The following is a 16,401-nucleotide window of genomic DNA, read 5'->3' on the forward strand; positions in this document are numbered from 1 at the left end:
CACTCCAGGCATGCTAGCAATTGATTGATTGAGCTGCTGAGATGTCTATAAGAGATGACATGTAGGAGTGGACTGCTGCTGATTACACTACGTAACAAATTTTTTTTGTTCCTGGGTAGTAAGTGTTATTTCCTAATTGCTTATGCCTTAAAAGTATAGAACATGGCTATTATTCCCCACAAACTTTGCTTTTGTGACCAGGACAGTGATATTTCAAAATATCACTACTTCCAATGGGAAAATGGGCAAATGTGTGTCTTTTCATTCACATAAAGTCAGAAAAAACCATATGAATCCAAATTAACATGTTTTTATACTAAAGTAATACAAAGATGACTGCAAAAGATTTAGAAGTGAGTAGTTTTTCGAGATTTACAATTATACTGTATTTAATAGCCATTTACTATACTTTTGAGGCATAAGCAATTAGGAAATAACACTTACTACCCAGGAACAAAAATTGTGTTACATAGTGTTACCAATGACCCATAGTTTGTATACAGCGATGATAAACATTAGCTTTTGCTGCTGATGAGGCTGCCCCAATCCTGAATGAGTGCGGGGTATAGAACTGTGAAGACAGACCTGTTCTGGAGATAAAAGAAGAAAGGTGAGTTGCGAACCAGTGTCTTGTAATGGCATTACGAAGATTTTTTCTTTTTTTTCTCTTTTTCTTAACTGTTCATAACCTGGAAAGAGGAAAATGTTCCTTTTCAGAAAATAAGATGAAATGAGCTCCAAAATTGTTTTGAGAATCTTGCCCTCAATGTTGCACATATATCAAAAGTAGAAACCATATGTGATGGCTGGACTTGATTTCTGACTACAGGCACTTGCTGTGGTTACCATTGAGGGCGGCTGACACCCAGTTGTCCGTGGGAACGTCAGCTGTGGGGACCGGGAGCGCTACACCCGAAGAGATGACAGCCCTGATTGGAGTGGTGAATACTGGGTTGAAGTAATGGAGGAGCAACCCGTTTTGTTGATATTGTTGAGCCATGTATTAATTGAGGCAATTGAGACCACGATGGGGTGAATGAGGGAGTTTATGTCCTCGTAAATGTGATTAGGAAGATGTAGGATGAGTTTGCGTGCGTGTCCTGGTTGCTGTGCTGCTGAGAGGAGAGGCTGCTGCAGCCTATCCTGGAACTCTGTGTGAGCGAGGTTGCTGAAGTGCACTAATGAGAAGGAGGCAGTGTGGATGTAGCAGATATAAAGGTACAATTTATTATTGAGCAACGGCATATGCGCTGTTCTAGCCGGGATGTTGATACTGTTGTCGAGTGGCCAGTAAAATAGCTGCTCCGGAGGCTGGGCTTGCTGGCGGGGGCGTTTTGATCTCCATAGTGCCGGTGCAGCAGGTCTGGCTGCTGGGTAGAAGTCTGCATTAGAAGTAGATGGTCCATCCGAGAAATGAACAAGAGATTTTGAGGAGAATCCGGCAGGGAGGCTTCCTGCAATGTATGCAAAAAAGCAAAAAGAAGAGAAGGAACATGGATTGTGATTGTTAAATAGGGAGATAGCTTTGATAGACAGGAGAAAAATAGGAGGAGAGCAGCTCCAGCTCCTTCCGCTGAACCCCATTTTAAAGTTAACATGTATTATTAAAATAATATATATGTATTGTATTGTGTGTGTGTGTGTGTGTGTGTGCATATATATATATATATATATATATATATATATATATATATATATATATATATATATATATAATGGTGTACAGCAGTACTGTAAAGTCAACTGAATAATATTATTTAATTATATTCATTAATAGGTGAAGATTGAAAACAAATTGTTTAAGTTTATTGTAAATAAAAGATCATAAAATCTTCTTCTCTCTTTGTAAAATAAACTATATTAAAATGAAATAAATGCATGCCATTAAATCCTAATACATTTATAACATTTTACCATTATACATCACAAATACATCACACAGACTCTCGCATCTCTATTTGTGTTTCATTCATTTTAAGTTTATCAATGTTCCAAAAAATAGCACTCCCATGTTAAACAATCCCAGTCCCTGTTTATATACAAGATGTTCCTGTGTGTGCTGGTTTTAAGATAATATAGCATGACAATTTCATTTTCTTGTTATCCTTTTGAGGGTAAAATGCATTCAGCACATGTTAAATGCCTGCTGTTCACACGGGTCTACTTCTGACACGGAAAGTCATTCAAATGTATTTTACGCGTGCCCTCACAAAGTGGGGTGCTGTTCCCATCATTTTTTTTAAGTCTGCCCCTCTTAGTCCCCTCATCAGGGAAGGTCTGAGCCGTCACTGAGTCTAACCTTGAAGGTCCTGGCTGAGGGACCTCCGAGCGCTCTGGAGGTGTTACCTACTTTCAAATTCAATTAAAAAATGTAAACAATTGTATATGTAGTAAAACAATTAGCAACATCTGGTACATTTTTAACAGAATTGGTGCACACATTGTGCTTCTGGTAAAGGGCTTCATGTGGGTTATAAAACTATATATATATATATATATATATATATATATATATATATATATATATATATATATAAAACATGGTACTGTATGGGTTTTCTGTTCAATTCAAAATTTTTTTATTTTACTTGTCCACACTAAACACCCTATTGCCATTTATTTTTCAGAGGGCCTTCTCAATAATAGGGTTGACAGTGGATTTAGGGACAGATTAAAATATGTTAATTTATGTTAATAAACATGTATTGATTATGTAAATGTATAGTTGAGAAACAATGTACTGAGTTGTTTTCTGTTAGACTGGTAAAATGTTATACATGTATTAGGATTTAGTGGGGTTTAGTAAAATGATGACTAGGGACATTGCTAAATGCGACATGTTGTTTAAGAAATAAGCATGGTTTTCACTAAGTTCATTATAGTGTCTTTTTTCCAAAGCATGTGAATATGAATTACGTAATACTTTTATAATGCATCAGTTAGTTTGAGTAAAATCAGTTGTTTTATCCAAAATATGGCCTTGGGAAGGAAAAGGCACTCTAATGGTAGAATGACCCATTTGAGATAAAATAAATAAATAAATAAATAAACAAACAAACAAAGAAAAAATAGTATGAGCTTTAACTTTCATAATGGAAGAGGTGATGGGTCGCAGAAACAGAAGGAATAAAAAACATTATAATACATTCACAGAATAACATGAAATGGAAATAACAGTCTACATGCAACACTTCTGAGAATTACATCTCTTTCCATTTTAGTGGGATGGGTTTAGTACTGGATTGAAACGTCTTTCAAAGAAGCCATTTACAGTACAGTAGTTTCTAGGTTGTCTAAAATTGTCTAAACTATTTTTTAGGCCTCCAAGGAAGAAACTTGCTGATAGAGACTAAATCACTTGCTAAAATTGACATTCCTTTGATCTTGATTGTAGAGCAGTATCCAGGAATAATTATTGGTGGTTCATGTTAATATTTCATAAATATCATATAATTTTAATTCCCACAATAATGTTTCTGAGCTCTATTAAAGTTGCATTAGGATTCTCTTATGGAAGTCAATGAATACAGTATCTACAGTATTCTTTTGATGTATACAGAAAAAGAAACGTTGTGTACACAAGCCAATAACTTGTATTATTTTATTTTACAGTGCATTGTTTGGGACTGGGACTCCAATGGCAAACATGACTTCATTGGAGAATACTATTCGACATTCAAAGAAATGCGAGGGGCCATGGAAGGAAGACAGGTATGAATTCCCAAGTTTTAAGTGCAGTGAGGTCTATTTTATCAGTCAAGACGAACTCTTTAATTCTATATTAATTCTGCTGGTGTTTATCCCAGAAGTGATTTGTTAACCCCCTTATTAACTTTATTAACTGTAATAGTTGTATTAGTGTGCATTTTGGGGTTTTAACTGCTAAATGCGTGAAATTGTGTGTTTTTATAATAAGTATGTCAGTAAAATACATGTCCTGCCACATCTAGGGTAGTTACCTGCATAAGGATGATGAAAAAGATGATGACCCTGACATATACAACAGCATAGGCACCTAACCCATGGGACAGAAGGGGCATATGCCCTCCCACTTTGAAAATGGGGGCGGGGTCAAACTGTATATTTTGCCTCTTCGCTTTTTTCGGTAATTATTTATGCATTATACCTTGTTGTGTTTGGTTTTGGTTTGTTTTAAAGTCTTTAAAATATGAAAAAGGAAAATTATTCAGAGGATGGGTCACATTTATAAACAATCACAATACATTCTTCCTGCACGCACAAACACATTGGTTTGACCCAAGGTCTGCACCGTGGCTAACATTCGCTAACAGTAAGAAAAAACGTCGTTAAGTGAATGTGAACCAGGAAGTGGTCAGGAGAGACGACTGCACAAAATATTAATACTTAAATATAGGCATGTTTTTTTTTATTTTTTATTTATTACTCGCAAAAATATCTGAAGGAAGAGAGAGTATAAGACCATTATTAAAAATGACATTTTGGGTTTTAGAATTAAAAGAAATGGGTTATGTTTATGGCCCTGCGGCAACAAGTTCAAGTCCCACCAAAATCTTTTATTTTTAACTTACTTTAAACAGTAGTAAATATATCAAAATGTGGCACTTCAAAATCACACAATCCTGATTTTATTTTAGTGAAAACGTTGGCTACATTTATTTATTTATTTTTTTAATTAAAAACATGTAACTTAGTTGTTCTTTGCTGATATTAATGTTTAGCTTTCATATTGAAACGTGTGTACTTACTAATTTTAAACTCACATTTGTTTACAAATAAACATTTAGGTATGTTATGTCCCTAAATGACTAAAAAATGTAGAAATATACAGTACGCTGATTTGATAATAAGGGCGACTCAATATTTAACAACGTAGCTCATGATATACTGAAATCTCTTAGATTTCAGTATATCATCGCCTCCATTGGTCTGGGACAGGTAAATTTCACATACTCACATCAGTGTGCATCAATTTTTATTCATTTATTTGTTTATTTAGGTGCCTATGGATGCGGGACATGGGAGTGCTGTCGGTGCGGTCCAACACACCTGCACTCTTGTTAATGTATTTGCTGTGTATTGGTTGATCTGCACTGCCTATAATATCGTCATGAATCAGCTGACTGAGGACTGGCATTTAGTGTTTCAACCAATTAGCACTAACAATGTGAGGGCAGGTGCTTACTGTTTCAACCTATCAGCAACAAGCATTGTTAGTGCTAATTGGTTGAAACACTAAATGCCAGCTGGTTTTGCAGAAAATAGCATAGCTGTGCTTGACGAGCTCTTGATCAATTACGTACAGTACTTCTAAAAGCATAAACAAAAACACAGCCTCCATGTTGTCACGCAAAACCTCACGATCAGAATGTAATAATGGCCTGAGTTCAGTGGTTTGTTTAAACAGGGAGTGCACTCACTTCAGTAATGAAAGGTGTGTGTCTACAACAAACAACCACAGCAAGTGCCGTTTGTAAATACGGTTGTTGAGCACAACTGCAGCGTGTGTGTACGTAGCCTCCGAGTCCAATTGTTTACGTTTTCCTGTTAAGCTACAATCCATTTTTTTTTTTTTACAATAGACTTCAGCTTTAAAGATGAACCCTTTTGAGTAGTACAAACATACCGGTATATTCACGGCTCTCTGGTCCCCAGGGAGTACAAACATACGGTACGTTCTGCAACTTTAAACTTGAATTACTGAGCCTACATAACTTCTGATGACAAGAAACACTAGGTTTCTGTAACACCTTTGATTGGTCTCTTGCGCCTTCTGCTAGACATTGACTGAATTACATACAATAAACCATCACAAAAACGTCTGCGACGTCATAAACTGGCGAAAGTTGCTCAGTGAGAAAAGAAATATTAAAAACAATACTGAATTCATATTCTGATCTAAATTCAAAATACATACAATTCTTCCACTGAATCGGATATCAGCAAGTGTGTCAGTGAAGAATATTTACCATCAACATCAAGTGACAGGCAAAGAGGCGACGCCAAGCTCTGTGAGTTGCTCCATGTTTCAAGGAGAATCATACGCTGAAGCATTAGACACTCTCACTCCCTCCGCCCCCACAACCTGATTACCCGGATGTGATTTATTCATCTCTCTCTCTCTCTCTCTCTCTCTCTCTCTCTCTCTCTCTCTCTCTCTCTCTCTCTAGTTCAGCCCTTTTTTTGTTAGAATGTGTTGCTGTGGTTGTTCCAACCCGTTTTTTTTTAATTGTCTACCTGTTATTTTTTAGTCAAAACCTTTTGCTATGACAAAAGCAAATATTATGTTTGTTTTATTTATTTACAGTAAAAATTGCTTGTCTGTATTTTGTCAGTGTTCATTACATACATACAAACATATAGCTTTCAGCTTGTTTGTACGCTGTACTCGTAATAATCAAGCACACGCAGAAGAACAACTCGCTCCCGTAGGACCGGCAGGGCATTTTAGAACTCACTACTCGAAGGGTTAATATGTGTTTTATGAACATTTAAAATGACATTACAGTGGACTTACACAGCAACCCTTTTTCAGGCAAACCCTTTTCTTTGTATTTCACCATTTAACACTAGAATCACTGCGGTTCTAGTGTTAAATTAAACAAACAGTAATTTTAAGTGAAATTGCCTATGTATATTGTAGCTAAGGCATGCATAGTTAGGCTGTAAAGATGAGGAGCCTACTCCTGGACTGCTATATATATCCGAATCCGGAGTATAACAAGGGGCGATATATCGAGGGGTGGGTGTAGTTATAATTAAGAGCAGTAGTAGAATACAGCATGGTATGTAGCAGTTAAGTGCAAGTACTGGATCAATTGGGTGCCATATAGTCAAGTATAGTACAGATGCTGCCTGAACAGATGTGTCTTGAGGAGATGCCGGAAGGTTGTCAGCGACTGAGCTGTCCTGTTATCCATGGGTAGATTGTTCCACCACTGAAGGGCAAGGGTGGAGAAGGAGCAGGCTCTGGAAGAGTCGTATGGTGGTGGAGGAGTGGAGAGGGCTAGAGGAGGTGTAGGGAGAGATGAGATGGGAGGAACCAAAAAGGTTGAGACAGCGATAGGCGAGGTACAAGAGTTTTTAATTGGATAAGAGCAATGATAGGGAGCCAGTGGAGGGAGCAGAGCAGCAGTGTAGGGAAAAGACAACTCTGTTTTAGCAGGATCCATTATAAGTGGAGTGTACCTGTGTGTGTGTGTGTGTCAAACACACACAGACACGTATATATATATATATATACACAGTGGCTTGCAAAAGTATTCAGACCCCTGACCAATTCTCTCATATTACTGAATTACAAATGGTACATTGAAATTTTGTTCTGTTTGATATTTTATTTTTAAACTCTGAAACTCAGAATCAATTATTGTAAGGTGACATTGGTTTTATGTTGGGAAATATTTTAAAGAAAAATAAAAAAAACTGAAATATCTTGCTTGCATAAGTATTCAGCCCCTGTGCTGTGGAAGCTCCCATTTTGCACCGATGAAAGAAATTGCCCTAATGAGGACACAATTACCTTACCATTGGCCTCCACCGGTGAACCATTAAAGTTGCTGTCACATTTTCTGGATAAAAACCCCACTGTTGAAGGATCATTGGTAAGGCTGTGAATCTGAAGGAAAATGAAGACCAAAGAGCATTCTTCAGAAGTTAGAGATAAAGTAATAAAAATGCATAGATTAGGGAATGGGTGTTTGGATATCCCAATAATCAGGAAGTGGTAGCTGCATCACACCACCCAGGCACTGCCATGAAAAGGCCATCCCTCAAAACTCAGCGCTCAAACAAGGAGACTTGTGAGAGAAGCCACAGAGAGGCTAACAATCACTTTGAAGGAGCTACAGAGTTCAGTGGCTGGGAGTGGAGTAATAGTGCACCAGTCAACCATATCAAGAGCTCTGCATAACACTGGCTTGTATGGGAGGGTGGCAAGAAAGAAGCCATTACTCAAAAAGTACCATCTGAAAGCACGTCTGGAGTTTGCCAGAAAGCATGAGAGTGACCCAGCTGCGATGTGGGAAAAGATTTTGTGGTCAGATGAGACCATGATAGAGCTTTTTGGCCAAAACTGAAAGTGCAATGTGTGGTGCAAACCTAACCCTGCCCATGCCTCAAGACACACCATTCCTACAGTGAAGTATGGTGGTGGCAGCATCATGCTGTGGGGATGCTTCTCATCAGCAGAGACTGGGCATCTTGTTACAATTGAAGGAAGAATGGATGGAGCAAAATGCAGGAAAATACTGCAAGAGAATCTACTTCAGTCCACTAAAAAACTGAAGCTTGGGAGGAAATTTACCTTTCAGCAGGACAATGATCCAAAGCACAAGGCCAAAGCAACATTGGAATGGCTCAAGAACAAAAAGGTGGATGTCCTACAGTGGCCCAGTCAAAGTCTGATGTCAATCCCATTGAGAATCTGTGGCACTATTTGAAAATTGCGGTCCACAAGCTTCGTCCAACCAACCTGAACAACCTGGAGCAAATCTGCCAAGAACAATGGGCCAAAATCACTCCAACACTGTGCAAAGCTGGTACATACTTACCCCAGAAGACTTAAAGCTGTTATTGCAGCGAAAGGTGGCTCTACCAAATATTAATGTGTGGCGTTTGAATACTTATGCAAGCAAGATATTTCAGTTTTTTATTTTTCTTAAAAATATTTCCCAACATAAAACCAATGTCACCTTACAATAATTGATTTTGAGTTTAAGTGTTTAAAAATAAAATATCGAATAGAACGAAATTTCAATGTACCATTTGTAATTCAGTAATATGAGAGAATTGGTCAGGGGTCTGAATACTTTTGCAAGCCACTATATATATATATATATATATATATATATATATATATATATATATATATATATATACCCCAATGGAAATGTACACTTTTTAGGGAAATGTATACTTTTTAAAATGTTAGCAAACAAATAATTATTGAAAAAGTAGCAAGTTTTTGTAGCAAAGGTTTTGCTTTACAGATGAGGAAAAAAGTTATAAGAAATAGATGTCTAATTTATTTCAGCAATAATTTTTTTGGAAAACTCTAAAAATGCTAATTCAAAAGTATTCATACTCTTTGGTGCTATGATAGTATTGTCTACAAGGTGCTAGAAATTTAAATATGAAAGTGCAGAACCTAATTCTAGAGTGTGTATATGTGTCTATATACAGCTCTGGAAAAAATTAGGAGACCACTGCAAAATTATCAGTTTCTCTGGTTTTACTATTTATAGGTATGTGTTTGGGTAAAATGAACATTTTTGTTTTATTCTATAAACTACTGACTACATTTCTCCCAAATTCCAAATAAAAATATTGACATTTAGAGCATTTATTTGCAGAAAATGACAACTGGTCAAAATAACAAAAAAGATGCAGTGTTGTCAGACCTCGAATAATGCAAAGAAAATAAGTTCATATTCATTTTTAAACAACACAATACTAATGTTTTAACTTAGGAAGAGTTCAGAAATCAATATTTGGTGGAATAACCCTAATTTTCAAGTACAGCTTTCATGCGTCTTGGCATGCTCTCCACCAGTCTTTCACATTGATGTTTGGTGACTTTATGCCACTCCTGGCGCAAAAATTCAAGCAGCTCAACTTTGTTTGATGGCTTGTGACCATCCATCTTCCTCTTGATCACATTCCAGAGGTTTTCAATGGGGTTCAGGTCTGGAGATTGGGCTGGCCATGACAGGGTCTTGATCTGGTGGTCCTCCATCCACACCTTGATTGACCTGGCTGTGTGGCATGGAGCATTGTCCTGCTGGAAAAACCAATCCTCAGAGTGGGGAACATTGTCAGAGCAGAAGGAAGCAAGTTTTCTTCCAGGACAACCTTGTACTTGGCTTGATTCATTCGTCCTTCACAAAGACAAATCTGCCCGACTCCAGCCTTGCTGAAGCACCCCCAGATGAGTCCAATTTTCAGCTTTGCCCAACACCTGGTCGTCTAATGGTTAGATGGAGACCTGGAGAGGCCTACAAGCCACAATGTCTCGCACCCACAGTGAAATGTGGTGGAGGATCGGTGATGATCTGGGGGTGCTTCAGCAAGGCTGCAATCGGGCAGCTCTTTGGCACCGAACTTTTCCAGAAGCTAAGGCATGAATCGAGCATTCGCTTCATACTATATATATATATATATATATATATATATATATATATATATATATAATGTGTACACTGCCTCATAACGGAAAATCTACCACCCCCTAGATTTTTCACTTTGGGTGTGCTGTGCAAAAAAAAGTTCCTGATCAGAAAAAATGATATATTTAAAAATACAAATACAACGAAGATAAACAAAAAGTTTTTTCATTGAGAAAAAAATTCTTATATGATATATTAAAATACAAAACAAAGATCATAATTGGATAAATCTCCACCCCCCTTGAGTTAATACCTCCACCTTATTAAGAATCTTCCCCATGCTTCACTGTTGCCTGCAGACACTCATTCGTGTACCGCTCTCCAGCCCTTCGGCAAACAAACTGCCTTCTGCTACAGCCAGATATTTCAAATTTTGACTCTCTGTCCAGAGCACCTGCTGCCATTTTTCTGCACCCCAGTTCCTGTGTTTTCGTGCATAGTTGAGTCGCTTGGCCTTGTTTCCACGTCGGAGGTATGGCTTTTTGGCCGCAAGTCTTCCATGAAGGCCACTTCTGACCAGACTTCTCCGGACAGTAGATGGGTGTACCAGGGTCCCACTGTTTTCTGCCAATTCTGAGCTGATTGCATTGCTGGACATCTTCCAATTGCGAAGGGAAGTAAGCATGATGTGTCTTTCATCTGCTGCAGTAAGTTTCCTTGGCCGACCACTGCGTCTACAGTCCTCAACGTTGCCTGTTTCTTTGTGCTTCTTCAAAAGAGCTTGGACAGCACATCTGGAAACCCCTGTCTGCCTTGAAATTTCTGCCTGGGAGAGACCTTGCTGATGCAGTATAACTACCTTGTGTCTTGTTGCTGTGCTCAGTCTTGCCATGGTGTATGACTTTTGACAGTAAACTGTCTTCAGCAACCTCACCTTGTTAGCTGAGTTTGGCTGTTCCTCACCCAGTTTTATTCCTCCTACACAGCTGTTTCTGTTTCTGTTTCAGTTAATGATTGTGTTTCAACCTACATATTGAATTGATGATCATTATACCTGTTTTGTATAATTGTTTAATCATACACCTGACTATATGCCTACAAAATCCCTGACTTTGTGCAAGTGTACCTAGAAGAATTGATGCTGTTTTGAAGGCAAAGGGTTGTGTCACACTGTGGCAGGCTGGCGAGTGGATAGAGGCCCAGAGACAGACTGCAGTTCAAAAAAATAACTATTTTATTATAAATAAACAAAAATAAAAGTGCACAAGGGCAAAATAACAGATACTCAAACACAAATAAAGCAAAAACAAAACTCACAAAAATAAAGTTTCCAGGCTGGGCAATGCCTTCACTGGATTTAGAAAATTCAAAAAACCACAAAACAAACACCAACCTGCTTCCTCAGCTCCCTTCTCCCCAAATGAGAAGCAGAGGCCTCCTTTTATATCAGGTGGCTGGGCGCTGATTGATCGTTAATCAACCTAATCAACTAATCAACCCCAGCCACCTGAACATAATAAACCCAGGCAGGCAGGGGAAGTTAACCCCATCCCTGCCAATTTAAAAGGGCAGAGCTTTGCTCTGCCACACACCTCCCCCCATGTACAACGTACACTGGCCGCAATCGGCCAACTCCCCCCTCCCCCCCCCCCCCCCCACCCTCCTCCCCCCAAGAGTCCAATTATGTCCCTTGGGTGGGCTGTTATGGTGGGTGGTGGTGGGCGGGGTTGATGTCGGAGCCCCCAAGCCTTCTTTGGTTGAGGGGGCCCCGAATGTCCAAGGTAGCATGGCGACGGCGGCCCGGCTCCCTCTGGTGGCGGAGGCGGCGACGGCGGCCCGGCTCCCTCTGGTGGCGGAGGCGGCGACGGCGGCCCGGCTCCCTCTGGTGGCGGAGGCGGCGACGGCGGCCCGGCTCCCTCTGGTGGCGGAGGCGGCGACGGCGGCCCGGCTCCCTCTGGTGGCGGAGGCGGCGGCGACGGCGGCCCGGCTCCCTCTGGTGGCGGAGGCGGCGACGGCGGCCCGGCTCCCTCTGGTGGCGGAGGCGGCCCGGCTCCCTCTGGTGGCGGAGGCGGAGGCGGCCCGGCTCCCTCTGCTGGCGGAGGTGGCGGAGGTCCCTCTGGTGGCGGGGGCGGCGGCGGCCCGGCTCCCTCTGGTGGCGGAGGCGGCGGCGGCGGCCCGGCTCCCTCTGGTGGCGGAGGCGGCGGCGGCGGCCCGGCTCCCTCTGGCTCTGAGAGCGGCGGCGGCGGCTCCTCCCTCTCGGGCTCTGAGGACGACGGCGGCGGAGCGACGGAGGCTCCTCCTCCCTCTCTGGCTCTGGGAGCGACGGAGGATCCTCCCCCCTCTCTGGCTCTGGGAGCGACGGCGGCTCCTCACTCCCTCTCTGGCTCTGGGAGTGACGGCAGCTCCTCACCCCTCTCTGGCTCTGGGAGCGACGGCAGATCCTCCTCCTCCCTCTCTGGCTCTGGGAGCGACAGCAGATCCTCCTCCCTCTCTGCCTCTGGGAGCGACAGCAGATCCTCCTCCCTCTCTGGCTCTGGGAGCGACAGCAGATCCTCCTCCCTCTCTGGCTCTGGGAGCGACAGCAGATCCTCCTCCCTCTCTGGCTCTGGGAGCGACAGCAGATCCTCCTCCCTCTCTGGCTCTGGGAGCGACAGCAGATCCTCCTCCCTCTCTGGCTCTGGGAGCGACAGCAGATCCTCCTCCCTCTCTGGCTCTGGGAGCGACAGCAGATCCTCCTCCCTCTCTCTCTCTGGGAGCGACAGCAGATCCTCCTCCCTCTCTGGCTCTGGGAGCGACGGCAGCTCCTCCCCCCTCTCTGGCTCTGGGAGCGACAGCAGCTCCTCCTCCCTCTCTCTCTCTGGGAGCGACAGCAGATCCTCCTCCCTCTCTGGCTCTGGGAGCGACAGCAGATGATCTCTGGCTCTGGGAGCGACGGAGGCTCCTCACCCCTCTCTGGCTCTGGGAGCGACGGCAGATCCTCCTCCCTCTCTCTCTCTGGGAGCGACAGCAGATCCTCCTCCCTCTCTGGCTCTGGGAGCGACAGCAGATCCTCCTCCCTCTCTGGCTCTGGGAGCGACAGCAGCTCCTCACCCCTCTCTGGCTCTGGGAGCGACGGCAGATCCTCACCCCTCTCTGGCTCTGGGAGCGACGGCAGCTCCTCACCCCTCTCTGGCTCTGGGAGCGACGGCAGCTCCTCACCCCTCTCTGGCTCTGGGAGCGACGGCAGCTCCTCACCCCTCTCTGGCTCTGGGAGCGACGGCAGCTCCTCACCCCTCTCTGGCTCTGGGAACGACGGCAGCTCCTCACCCCTCTCTGGCTCTGGGAGCGACGGCAGCTCCTCACCCCTCTCTGGCTCTGGGAGCGACGGCAGCTCCTCACCCCTCTCTGGCTCTGGGAGCGACGGCAGCTCCTCACCCCTCTCTGGCTCTGGGAGCGACGGCAGCTCCTCACCCCTCTCTGGCTCTGGGGAACGGCAGCTCCTCACCCCTCTCTGGCTCTGGGAGCGACGGCGGCTCCTCACCCCTCTCTGGCTCTGGGGACGACGGCAGCTCCTCACCCCTCTCTGGCTCTGGGGACGACGGCAGCTCCTCACCCCTCTCTGGCTCTGGGGACGACGGCAGCTCCTCACCCCTCTCTGGCTCTGGGAGCGACGGCAGCTCCTCACCCCTCTCTGGCTCTGGGGACGACGGCAGCTCCTCACCCCTCTCTGGCTCTCGGGAAGGCGGCTCACCTCTCTTTATTGGAGTGACCGGTGGATCTCCCATGTCTACCGCCAGGTAATTAACCACCATGAGGGCAACCTCTGGGAAGGAGGCCGGGTGGTGCTGTTCCTCCCACTGTTCCCACCTCTCCCCATCTCGACGCCACAGCGTGTTGATAACTATGGGGAGATCGTGGACGAGGTCTGCCTCAGGGTGCATCAACCAGTCCCAGATCTCCTGGGACGGTGGTGAAGGTGGTGGTGCTGGAGTTAGTGGGGTGGCCCCTGATGCCCGGGGTGAACACGGCACCTCTTCCTGGGCCTGGTTGTAGGGGCATCCTGCCCAGTTGTGGCCGTCCTCCTCACACCGGCCACACCAGTTTGCCGGTGGCACATCTGGGCAGGACCGCCAACGATGGTCCTCCTTCCCACACCAGGAACACCAGGGGAAGAGGCTGGCCGGGTCCTCCAGCAGTGGCTGCAGCAGCTTACATTTCTTCAGCTGCTGCTTGTCCTGCCTTTTCCACTGTCTGCTCTTCTTTCCCATTTTTTTTTTTCTCAAAAAAAAATAAATAAATAAATACTGCTCTGAGCCTCTAGGTGGCGCTATCCCACTTCTGACACCAAATGTGGCAGGCTGGCGAGTGGATAGAGGCCCAGAGACAGACTGCAGTTCAAAAAAATAACTATTTTATTATAAATAAACAAAAATAAAGTGCACAAGGGCAAAATAACAGATATTCAAACACAAATAAAGCAAAAACAAAACTCACAAAAATAAAGTTTTCCAGGCTGGGCAATGCCTTCACTGGATTTTAGAAAAATGAAAAATCACAACCAACAAAACACCAACCTGCTTCCTCAGCTCCCTTCTCCCAAATGAGAAGCTGAGGCCTCCTTTTATATCAGGTGGCTGGGCGCTGATTGATCGTTAATTAACCTAATCAACTAATCAACCCAGCCACCTGAACATAATAAACCCAGGCAGGCAGGGGAAGTTAACCCCATCCCTGCCAATTTAAAAGGGCAGAGCTTTGCTCTGCCACACACACAAATATGGATTTGATTTAGATTTTTCTTCTGTTCACTCACTTTGCATTTAGTTAATTGATAAATATAATCTATTAACATGTCTATTTTTGAAAGCATTCTTACTTTACAGCATTTTTTTACACCTGCTTAAAACTTTTGTACAGTACTGTACATATATGTCAGATCTTTAACTTTGCAAATGAAATGACACTGAGGTTATGATGTGTTTCTCACAGGCCACCGATTCATGGACACCAGGTTATGAACCAGTCACGACAAACAGCACAATAAATATGATCTGCTTTTTTTAAATAAATCAAATCAAGGAAGGTTGAAATATGGACGAATGTACCATAAAGCGACAGCAGAAATGACTGACGAGCAGGCTTACTTTCGTAATTCAGTGTGTCATAGACAGTAAAACTTGTCTCATAAAGAGACTAGTATATTTCATTATTTAAAAAAGTATTTAATAAAATATAAAGTTCATTAAATAGAACAATTGTGTTTATGAACATTTTACATACCGGTAACCAGGTTATTTGCATGTTCAGAGCCAGCATCTTGCAGGTAATACTAGCATAGTATAGTATTACACAGACAATTCACTAAACATTTGCTAATTTATTCAAGTAGCTCCAGTGGCACAGCAGCATCAGAAAGGAGTCAGGAAAGCTGCACACTTAAGTAAGCAATAAGGCACGACACCCTGAAGTGCCTTATTGCGCTTAAAATGAGTCAACTAAATAAATCTTAACAAATTAAAAAAAATACATAAAAACATGTTATAATTAACAAAAAAGTAATTTTCATTAAATATCCTTCTGCCTCTGAACTAAAAAACAGTCCCTAAAAACTTAGAAAAAACAAAGAACAAAAATGCACCAACTAAAAATGTATTATTATTATTATTATTATTTATTATTATTATTATTATATTATAAACATTGAGCTGATTTAAAAACAAGAACCACTATTTATAGATGTTAAATTGAACACTGCCATTGAAATTTCCCCTTTGAAGATTTACAGGCCCTTTTCTTAGATGTTCATTCTAAACAGTAGGTGGAGCTGCAGCAAGCGATTTCGAGTAACATGGTGTTAGATTCATTGTTGTCGTTATCTGAAGAAGTCCAGCTGGACAATCACACAGACCTTCTTTGCCATGTTTGGCCATATTTAGTTGCACATCAAAATAAACCTCACACAAGACCTGTGGCAGTGTCAGGTGGCAGTGTTGGGGAAGATTATTATTATTATTATTATTATTATTATTATTATTATTATTATTATTTTATTATTATTATTATTATTTTGGTTTTTAAATCATCCTTTGTGATATAAGAGCAGTGACAGGAGGTATCTGTGCTGTTTCACAGTGGTAACAAAAATGTTGTTTGTATTTTGAAATACTCGGACAGTGGCTAAAAAGGACACCCGATGCCTTTTTTCTTTTACTGTGTCCAGAAGCTGTGCTTCAGTAAGTTTGATGCTTAGCACTATTACTTTTTTTTTCAACATTTTTAATAAGTGTTGGTGTCTAATTCAGACTCATCCCGAAAGATCAAAATTGATATACCTCGC

At 42.4% G+C, this 16,401-nt stretch overlaps 1 protein-coding gene across 1 annotated transcript in view; it reads left to right on the forward strand.

The window, feature by feature from the left end:
- LOC121314638 (copine-4) overlaps positions 1–16,401 on the forward strand; it is a 208,193-nt gene that overhangs the window by 161,918 nt on the left and 29,874 nt on the right. The window contains exon 7 of the mRNA XM_041248089.1: positions 3,613–3,711. Coding sequence (XP_041104023.1) covers positions 3,613–3,711 — 99 coding nt within the window. The remainder of the gene's footprint in view (positions 1–3,612; positions 3,712–16,401) is intronic.

The sequence above is a fragment of the Polyodon spathula genome, chromosome 4 (genome assembly GCF_017654505.1).
Source record: "Polyodon spathula isolate WHYD16114869_AA chromosome 4, ASM1765450v1, whole genome shotgun sequence".
NCBI lineage: Eukaryota > Metazoa > Chordata > Actinopteri > Acipenseriformes > Polyodontidae > Polyodon > Polyodon spathula.